This window comes from Schistocerca serialis, chromosome 7 (genome assembly GCF_023864345.2).
Source record: "Schistocerca serialis cubense isolate TAMUIC-IGC-003099 chromosome 7, iqSchSeri2.2, whole genome shotgun sequence".
Taxonomy (NCBI): Eukaryota; Metazoa; Arthropoda; class Insecta; order Orthoptera; family Acrididae; genus Schistocerca; species Schistocerca serialis.
The window spans coordinates 615,149,830-615,160,914 of NC_064644.1; the positions used below are offsets into that span (position 1 = coordinate 615,149,830).

At 39.0% G+C, this 11,085-nt stretch overlaps 1 protein-coding gene across 1 annotated transcript; it reads right to left on the bottom strand.

The window, feature by feature from the left end:
- Positions 1 to 8,904: 8,904 nt before the first annotated feature.
- LOC126413300 (piggyBac transposable element-derived protein 4-like) lies at positions 8,905 to 10,738 on the bottom strand. Its single transcript, XM_050083199.1, has 2 exons — positions 10,624 to 10,738; positions 8,905 to 10,520 (listed from the first exon to the last, which is right to left on the bottom strand). Exons 1-2 carry the CDS (start codon positions 10,736 to 10,738, stop codon positions 8,905 to 8,907), a joined length of 1,731 nt encoding a protein of 576 aa, XP_049939156.1.
- Positions 10,739 to 11,085: the final 347 nt, after the last annotated feature.

The following is an 11,085-nucleotide window of genomic DNA, read 5'->3' on the forward strand; positions in this document are numbered from 1 at the left end:
TGTACTTAAGTCGGCATTGTGATTTTTGAATTTAATTCCGATGCAATTTCTGTGTTTCATCGTCAATAAGAAGGAGCAAGGTATACAGTAAACCTGAAAATAAGCATCGGAATCTATCTGGACGCACAGGAGAGGCTCAAATCATAGAAAGTGAAAGTGTCAGTCCTCTTTTACTTAAGTCGGCATTGTGAGTTTCGAATTTAATTCCGATGCAATTTCTGTGTTTCATCGTCAATAAGAAGGTCCAAGGGATACAGTAAACCTGAAGTGAAGCATCGGAATCTAAAACTGGACTCACAGGACAGGTTCAAATCATAGAAAGTGAGAGTGTCAGTCCTCTTGTACTTAACTCGGCATTGTGCCTTTTGAATTTAATTTCGATGCAATTTCTGTGTTTCATCGTCAATAACAAGGTGCAAGGTATACAGTAAACCTGAAGTGAAGCATCGGATTCTTAATCTGGACTCACAGGAGAGGTTCAGATCATAGAAAGTTAGTGTTTCATTACTCTTGTACCTAAGTCGGCATTGTGCCTTTTGTATTAAATTCGGATGCAAACTCTGTGTTTCATCGTCAATAAGAAGGTCCAAGGGATACAGTAAACCTGAATTGAAGCATCGGAATCTAAAACTGGACTCACAGGAGGGGTTCAAATCGTAGAAAGTTGGAGTGTCATTACTCTTGTACTTAAGTCGGCATTGTGCCTTTTGTATTAAATTCTAATGCAAACTCTGTGTTTCATCGTCAATAAGAAGGTCCAAGGGATACAGTAAACCTGAGGTGAAGCATCGGAATCTAAAACTGGACTCACAGGAAATGTTCAAATCATAGAAAGTGAGGGTGTCAGTCTTCTTGTACTTTAGTCGGCTTTGTGGCATTTGTATTAAATTCGGATGCAATTTCTGTGTTTCATCGTCAATAAGAAGGTCCAAGGGATACAGTAAACCTGAAATGAAGCATCGGAATCTAAAACTGGACTCACAGGAGAGGTTCAAATCATAGATAGTGAGAGTGTCAGTCCTCTTGTACTTAAGTCGGTATTGTGCCATTTGTATTAAATTCGGTTGCAATTTTTGTGTTTCATCGTCAATAAGAAGGTCCAAGGGATACAGTAAACCTGAAGTGAAGCATCAGAATCTAAAACTGGACTCACAGGAAAGGTTCAAATCATAGAAAGTGACAGTGTCAGTTCTCTTGTACTTAAGTCGGCATTGTGGAATTTGTATTAAATTCGGATGCAATTTCTGTGTTTCATCGTCAACAAGAAGGTCCAAGGGATATAGAAAACCTGAAGTGAAGCATCGGAATCTAAAACTGGACTCACGGGAGAGGTTCAAATCATAGTAAGTTAGAGTGTCCGTCCTCTTGTACTTAAGTCGGTATTGTGCCTTTTGTATTAAATTTGGATGCAATTTCTGTGTTTTATCTTCAATAAGAAGGTCCAAGGTATACAGTAAACCTGAAGTGAAGCATCGGAATCTAAAACTGGACTTGCAGGAGAGGTTCAAATCATTGGAAGTTAGAGTGTCAGTCCTCTTTTACTTAACTCGGCATTGTGCCTTTTGTATTAAATTCGGATGAAATTTCTGTGTTTCATCGTCAATAAGAAGGCCCAAGGGATACATTAAACCTGAAGTGAAGCATCAGAATCTAAAACTGGACTCACAGGAAAGGTTCCAATCATAGAAAGTGACAGTGTCAGTTCTCTTGTACTTAAGTCGGCATTGTTCTATTTGTATTAAATTCGGATGCAATTCCTGTGTTTCATAGTCAATAAGAAGGTCCAAGGGATACAGTAAACCTGAAGTGAAACATCGGAATCTAAAACTGGACTCACAGGAGAGATTCAAATCATAGAAAGTTAGAGTGTAACTCCTCTTGTACTTAAGTCGGTATTGTGCCTTTTGTATTAAATTCGGATGCAATTTCTGTGTTTTATCTTCAATAAGAAGGTCCAAGGTATACAGTAAACCTGAAGTGAAGCATCGGAATCTAAAACTGGTCTTGCAGGAGAGGTTCAAATCATTGAAAGTTAGAGTGTCAGTCCTCTTTTACTTAAGTCGGCATTGTGCCTTTTGTATTAAATTCGGATGAAATTTCTGTGTTTCATCGTCAATAAGAAGGCCCAAGGGATACATTAAACCTGAAGTGAAGCATCAGAATCTAAAACTGGACTCACAGGAGAGGTTCAAATCATAGAAAGAGAGAGTGTCAGTCCTCTTGTACTATAAGTCGCCACTGTGCCTTTTGCATTAAATTCGGATGCAATTTCTGTGTTTCATCGTCATTAAGAAGGTCCAAGGGATACAGTAAACCTGAAGTGAAGCATCGGATTCTTAAACTGGACTCACAGGAGAGGTTCAAATCATAGAAAGTTAGTGTGTCAGTCCTCTTGTACTTAAGTCGACATTGTACATTTTGTATTAAATTCGGATGCAAACTCTGTGTTTCATCGTCAAGTAGAAGGTCCAAGGATACAGTAAACCTAAAGTGAAGCATCGGAATCTAAAACTGGACTCACAGGAGCGCTTCAAATCATAGAAAGTGAGAGTGTCATTCCTCTTGTACTTAAGTCGGCATTCTGCCTTTTGAATTTAATTCCGATGCAATTTCTGTGTTTCATCGTCAATACGAAGGTGCAGGGTATACAGTAAACCTGAAGTGAAGCATCGGAATCTAAAACTGGACTCATAGGAGAGGTTCAAATCATAGAAAGTTAGAGTGTCAGTCCACTTCTACTTAAGTCGGCATTGTGCCTTTTGTATTAAATTCGGATGCAAACTCTGTGTTTCATCGTCAAGAAGAAGGTCCAAGGGATACAGTAAACCTGAAGTGAAGCTTCGGAATCTAAAACTGGACTCACAGGAGAGGTTCCAATCATAGAAAGTTATAGTGTCAGTCCTCTTGTACTTAAGTCGGCATTGTGATTTTTGAATTTAATTCCGATGCAATTTCTGTGTTTCATCGTCAATAAGAAGGAGCAAGGTATACAGTAAACCTGAAGTGAAGCATCGGAATCTGAAACTGGACTCACAGGAAAGGTTCAAATCATTGAAAGTGAGAGTGTCAGTCCTCTTGTACTTAAGTCGGCATTGTGCCTTTTGTATTAAATTCGGATCCAATTTCTGTGTTTCGTCGTCAATAAGAAGGACCAAGGGATACAGTAAACCTGAAGTGAAGCATCGGAATCTAAAACTGGACTCACAGGAGGGGTTAAAATCATAGAAAGATAGAGTGTCATTACTCTTGTATTTATGTCGGCATTGTGCCTTTTGTATTAAATTCGTATGTAAACTCTGTGTTTCATCGTCAATAAGAAGGTCCAAGTGATACAGTAAACCTGAAGTGAAGCATCGAAATCTAAAACTGGTCTCACAGGAGAGGTTCAAATCACAGATAGTGAGAGCGTCAGTCCTCTTGTACTTAAGTCGGTATTGTGCCATTTGTATTAAATTCGGGTGCAATTTCTGTGTTTCATCGTCAATAAGAAGGTCCAAGGGATACAGTAAACCTGAAGTGAAGCATCAGAATCTAAAACTGGACTCACAGGAAAGGTTCAAATCATAGAAAGTGACAGTGTCAGTTCTCTTGTACTTAAGTCGGCATTGTGGCATTTGTATTAAATTCGGATGCAATTTCTGTGTTTCATCGTCAATATGAAGGTCCAAGGGATATAGAAAACCTGAAGTGAAGCATCGGAATCTAAAACTGGACTCACGGGAGAGGTTCAAATCATAGATAGTTAGAGCGTTAGTCCTCTTGTACTTAAAACGGCATTGTGTTATTTGTATTAAATTCGGATGCAATTCCTGTGTTTCATAGTCAATAAGAAGGTCCAAGGGATACAGTAAACCTGAAGTGAAACATTGGAATCTAAAACTGGACTCACAGGAGAGATTCAAATCATAGAAATTTAGAGTGTCTCTCCTCTTGTACTTAAGTCGGTATTGTGCCATTTTATTAAATTCAGATGCCATTTCTGTGTTTTATCTTCAATAAGAAGGTTCAAGGTATACAGTAAACCTGAAGTGAAGCATCGGAATCTAAAGCTGGACTTGCAGGAGAGGTTCAAATCATAGAAAGTTAGAGTGTCAGTCCTGTTTTACTTAAGTCGGTATTGTGCCTTTTGTATTAAATTCGGATGAAATTTCTGTGTTTCATCGTCAATAAGAAGGTCCAAGGGATAAAGTAAACCTGAAGTGAAGCATCAGAATCTAAAACTGGACTCACAGGAGAGGATCAAATCATAGAAAGAGAGAGTGTCAGTCCTCTTGTACTTAAGTCGCCATTGTGCCTTTTGCATTAAATTCGGATGCAATTTCTGTGTTTCATCGTCATTAAAAAGGTCCAAGGGATACAGTAAACCTGAAGTGAAGCATCGGATTCTTAAACTGGACTCACAGGAGAGGTTCAAATCATAGAAAGTTAGTGTGAGTCCTCTTGTACTTAAGTCAGCATTGTACATTTTGTATTAAATTCGGATGCAAACTCTGTGTTTCATCGTCAATAAGAAGGTCCAAGGGATACAGTAAACCTAAAGTGAAGCATCGGAATCTAAAACTGGACTCACAGGAGTGATTCAAATCATAGAAAGTGAGAGTGTCATTCCTCTTGTACTTAAGTCGGCATTGTGCCTTTTGAATTTAATTCCGATGCAATTTCTGTGTTTCATCGTCAATAAGAAGGTGCAGGGTATACAGTAAACCTGAAGTGAAGCATCGGAATCTAAAACTGGACTCATAGGAGAGGTTCAAATCATAGAAAGTTAGAGTGTCAGTCCACTTGTACTTAAGTCGGCATTCTGCCTTTTGTATGAAATTCGGATGCAAACTCTGTGTTTCATCGTCAAGAAGAAGGTCCAAGGGATACAGTAAACCTGAAGTGAAGCTACGGAATCTAAAAGTGGACTCACAGGAGAAGTTCAAATCATAGAAAGTTATAGTGTCAGTCCTCTTGTACTTAAGTCGGCATTGTGATTTCTGAATTTAATTCCGATGCAATTTCTGTGTTTCATTGACAATAAGTAGGTCTAAGTGATACAGTAAACCTGAAGATAAGCATCGGAATCTATCTGGACTCACAGGAGAGGTTCAAATCATAGAAAGTGAAAGTGTCAGTCCTCTTTTACTTAAGTCGGCATTGTGAGTTTCGAATTTAATTCCGATGCAATTTCTGTGTTTCATCGTCAATAACAAGGTGCAAGGTATACAGTAAACCTGAAGTGAAGCATCGGATTCTTAATCTGGACTCACAGGAGAGGTTCAGATCATAGAAAGTTAGTGTTTCATTACTCTTGTACCTAAGTCGGCATTGTGCCTTTTGTATTAAATTCGGATGCAAACTCTGTGTTTCATCGTCAATAAGAAGGTCCAAGGGATACAGTAAACCTGAAGTGGAGTATCGGAATCTAAAACTGGACTCACAGGAGAGGTTCAAATCATAGAAAGTGAGAGTGTCAGTCCTCTTGTACTTAAGTCGCCATTGTGCCTTTTGTATTAAATTCGTATCCAATTTCTGTGTCTCATCGTCAATAAGAAGGTCCAAGGGATTCATAAACCTGAATTGAAGCATCGGAATCTAAAAATGGACTCACAGGAGGGGTTCAAATCGTAGAAAGTTGGAGTGTCATTACTCTTGTACTTAAGTCGGCATTGTGCCTTTTGTATTAAATTCTAATGCAAACTCTGTGTTTCATCGTCAATAAGAAGGTCCAAGGGATACAGTAAACCTGAGGTGAAGCATCGGAATCTAAAACTGGACTCACAGGAAATGTTCAAATCATAGAAAGTGAGGGTGTCAGTCTTCTTGTACTTTAGTCGGCTTTGTGGCATTTGTATTAAATTCGGATGCAATTTCTGTGTTTCATCGTCAATAAGAAGGTCCAAGGGATACAGTAAACCTGAAATGAAGCATCGGAATCTAAAACTGGACTCACAGGAGAGGTTCAAATCATAGATAGTGAGAGTGTCAGTACTCTTGTACTTAAGTCGGTATTGTGCCATTTGTATTAAATTCGGTTGCAATTTTTGTGTTTCATCGTCAATAAGAAGGTCCAAGGGATACAGTAAACCTGAAGTGAAGCATCAGAATCTAAAACTGGACTCACAGGAAAGGTTCAAATCATAGAAAGTGACAGTGTCAGTTCTCTTGTACTTAAGTCGGCATTGTGGAATTTGTATTAAATTCGGATGCAATTTCTGTGTTTCATCGTCAACAAGAAGGTCCAAGGGATATAGAAAACCTGAAGTGAAGCATCGGAATCTAAAACTGGACTCACGGGAGAGGTTCAAATCATAGTAAGTTAGAGTGTCCGTCCTCTTGTACTTAAGTCGGTATTGTGCCTTTTGTATTAAATTTGGATGCAATTTCTGTGTTTTATCTTCAATAAGAAGGTCCAAGGTATACAGTAAACCTGAAGTGAAGCATCGGAATCTAAAACTGGACTTGCAGGAGAGGTTCAAATCATTGAAAGTTAGAGTGTCAGTCCTCTTTTACTTAACTCGGCATTGTGCCTTTTGTATTAAATTCGGATGAAATTTCTGTGTTTCATCGTCAATAAGAAGGCCCAAGGGATACATTAAACCTGAAGTGAAGCATCAGAATCTAAAACTGGACTCACAGGAAAGGTTCCAATCATAGAAAGTGACAGTGTCAGTTCTCTTGTACTTAAGTCGGCATTGTGGCATTTGTATTAAATTCGGATGCAATTCCTGTGTTTCATAGTCAATAAGAAGGTCCAAGGGATACAGTAAACCTGAAGTGAAACATCGGAATCTAAAACTGGACTCACAGGAGAGATTCAAATCATAGAAAGTTAGAATGTAACTCCTCTTGTACTTAAGTCGGTATTGTGCCTTTTGTATTAAATTCGGATGCAATTTCTGTGTTTTATCTTCAATAAGAAGGTCCAAGGTATACAGTAAATCTGAAGTGAAGCATCGGAATCTAAAACTGGTCTTGCAGGAGAGGTTCAAATCATTGAAAGTTAGAGTGTCAGTCCTCTTTTACTTAAGTCGGCATTGTGCCTTTTGTATTAAATTCGGATGAAATTTCTGTGTTTCATCGTCAATAAGAAGGCCCAAGGGATACATTAAACCTGAAGTGAAGCATCAGAATCTAAAACTGGACTCACAGGAGAGGTTCAAATCATAGAAAGAGAGAGTGTCAGTCCTCTTGTACTATAAGTCGCCACTGTGCCTTTTGCATTAAATTCGGATGCAATTTCTGTGTTTCATCGTCATTAAGAAGGTCCAAGGGATACAGTAAACCTGAAGTGAAGCATCGGATTCTTAAACTGGACTCACAGGAGAGGTTCAAATCATAGAAAGTTAGTGTGTCAGTCCTCTTGTACTTAAGTCGACATTGTACATTTTGTATTAAATTCGGATGCAAACTCTGTGTTTCATCGTCAAGTAGAAGGTCCAAGGATACAGTAAACCTAAAGTGAAGCATCGGAATCTAAAACTGGACTCACAGGAGCGCTTCAAATCATAGAAAGTGAGAGTGTCATTCCTCTTGTACTTAAGTCGGCATTCTGCCTTTTGAATTTAATTCCGATGCAATTTCTGTGTTTCATCGTCAATACGAAGGTGCAGGGTATACAGTAAACCTGAAGTGAAGCATCGGAATCTAAAACTGGACTCATAGGAGAGGTTCAAATCATAGAAAGTTAGAGTGTCAGTCCACTTCTACTTAAGTCGGCATTGTGCCTTTTGTATTAAATTCGGATGCAAACTCTGTGTTTCATCGTCAAGAAGAAGGTCCAAGGGATACAGTAAACCTGAAGTGAAGCTTCGGAATCTAAAACTGGACTCACAGGAGAGGTTCCAATCATAGAAAGTTATAGTGTCAGTCCTCTTGTACTTAAGTCGGCATTGTGATTTTTGAATTTAATTCCGATGCAATTTCTGTGTTTCATCGTCAATAAGAAGGAGCAAGGTATACAGTAAACCTGAAGTGAAGCATCGGAATCTGAAACTGGACTCACAGGAAAGGTTCAAATCATTGAAAGTGAGAGTGTCAGTCCTCTTGTACTTAAGTCGGCATTGTGCCTTTTGTATTAAATTCGGATCCAATTTCTGTGTTTCGTCGTCAATAAGAAGGACCAAGGGATACAGTAAACCTGAAGTGAAGCATCGGAATCTAAAACTGGACTCACAGGAGGGGTTAAAATCATAGAAAGATAGAGTGTCATTACTCTTGTATTTATGTCGGCATTGTGCCTTTTGTATTAAATTCGTATGTAAACTCTGTGTTTCATCGTCAATAAGAAGGTCCAAGTGATACAGTAAACCTGAAGTGAAGCATCGAAATCTAAAACTGGTCTCACAGGAGAGGTTCAAATCACAGATAGTGAGAGCGTCAGTCCTCTTGTACTTAAGTCGGTATTGTGCCATTTGTATTAAATTCGGGTGCAATTTCTGTGTTTCATCGTCAATAAGAAGGTCCAAGGGATACAGTAAACCTGAAGTGAAGCATCAGAATCTAAAACTGGACTCACAGGAAAGGTTCAAATCATAGAAAGTGACAGTGTCAGTTCTCTTGTACTTAAGTCGGCATTGTGGCATTTGTATTAACACTCTCTGTACCAGGCCTATTTTATGCACCCGTCCCTAGAAACCGGGCAATTTTACCAATATTAAAAAAATTACTGCATCAAATCTACTGTTTGGATTGTGGCAAATTTGGTACCATCTTGAAGCTGCACATTTCTACTTTAATTCTGAGTGAAAGAAACTACTTTACAATGCACAGCTTTAAGGTACAGTTATAGAAATCACTTAGATGTTTTAAGAATTTAGAAAAAGTCATACGAATAAGGGAATACAATTGTGATTTATTTTTAACCAAAATTGTGGCACTACATTACATGTTTCTGATAGTATACAGTATTACATATAAATTTCACACAGAATCATATTGTTTTTTAGTGTGGAAAATTTTAAAGCAAGGTTCCAGGCAGAGTGCAACGCCACACTGTTCACATTCGTATCGTGTCTCTTTGCGAGAAGCCTTGCCACTCTGTTTCTTGCTCCTGGAACTGCACACGTGACACACACGAGCAGCATACTTCTTAGTAGTTGCAGGTATGTGCTGCAAAAAATGTCTCTTTGTTAGCCGACCTACAGTTCCTTCATTTCTTGGAATGAATTCAAGTGTGTCGTCTTCAACAAGCTGAACTGCAAGCACTGTTATAAAGTCTGTTATTGTAATTTTCTTCCTGTGCACTGCATTGTACAGCCAAAATGCATTTGATACTCCCATAAGCAGCAAATGGAAATATAATTTTCGCCACCATTTCACAGTTCTGTGCTGGAACGGATTGTACTGCAGGCGTTGGTCTCCAATATCCACTCCAATTTTATTGAGGTTGTAATCAAGTACCTGAAGTGGTTTCAATACTACAGACCCATTTCTCTTAGTATGCGTACCAAATGTTGCTTGATGCCTTGTAGACAATGTATACACATCTCTCTTATCTTTCCACTTCATTGCCAATACATTATCTTTACGCCGAAAAGACATTTCGCCCTTTTTCAGCTTAGCAGATACTAAATCTTTAGGCAATCCTTTCCTGGATTTGTTCACAGTACCAACAGCTCCAGTGCCTTTCTCTGCCAGTTGCTGAAATAGCTCTGGACTGGAATAAAATCGATCTAAATACACAGTGTGGCCTTTGTTCAGCAAGCTGCTGTCAGACAACAATCGCAAAATAACCGCAGACGAAGAATTGTCAACAATATGCTTACCAGCATAAACTTCAAAATTTACAACATAGCCACTACTGGCTTCAGCAACAGCATATACTTTCAGTCCATACTTATGAGGCTTATTTTGCATGTAAACACGGAAACTCACACGACCTCGAAATGGGCAAATTCCTTCATCAATTGTCACTTTTTCTGAGGGACGATATGCCTGGATACATCGCTCCTTCAAATTATTATAATATGGCAAAACTTTGTAAAGTGGATGAAATCCATCTTCGCCTGGTTTTTTCTGATTTGAATTGTCAACAAGATGCAAGCATGACAGTATCTGAGTGAAACGCAAACGGCTCATGACATGGGGACAAAAGTTACAACTAAGAACAGGATTAGTGCTCCAATGGTCCGCAATTTTTGGCTTTTTCGAAACACACATGTGGAAAATAATACCCAAGAAACGCCTCATCTCACTTATAGTCACTGGCTTCCACGAACTCAAAACTGAATGGGGCTTCAGATTATTTCCTCTTCTTTTCTTCTGTATTGTCTGTGATGCATACAAATTTGTCTGTCTCTTGAGTTCATTTACGTCACTGTCAGTAAGGAACACTTTACTGCAATCCAGTACAGAACTCGACTCATCAATATCCACTAGTATCTGCCTGGGTGTCGTGTTGACAGGCAGAGGTCGGTAGGTGTCAACTGCAGTCCACTCACTGTCTTTCGGATACGGCACAGCTGCTGGATTTGAAGCAACACCTTCAACATCATTCTCGTCTTCATCTGAAGACAAACTGTCATCAATCTCGTCTTCTAAAAAGAATATCACATTATGTGTAACTACATACATCGTTTACACATGTTCAACAGATATGTGCGTACTGCACAATTACGTGGAAAATTCGGAAATACGTACCTTCAAACACACCATTGCATTCAGAATCGTCTGAATCACTCTCTACATTATCCAGAGTGTCGCTATGATTGATCAAATCCGCAATTTCTGCGTCTGATAAACCGCGCCGAAACATGATGACAAACAACTGAATGATATACAGACTGAGAACGCAAAGATAAGTTTTAACATGAATTACAGCGCTGCCGTGACATCTATGGACGCATTTTGTTAATAAACATCTGAAAAACGTATAGCGCTGGCCAAACCCGTAGAAATAACGTTGCAGTGTTTTGAATGAAATTAAATGTAGCGGCCCGTAAATTTTACGGGCTTGGTGATTTTCGCGCGATCCCAGGCCCGTAAATTTTACGGGCTTGGCGCTTAGAGTGTTAAATTCGGATGCAATTTCTGTGTTTCATCGTCAATATGAAGGTCCAAGGGATATAGAAAACCTGAAGTGAAGCATCGGAATCTAAAACT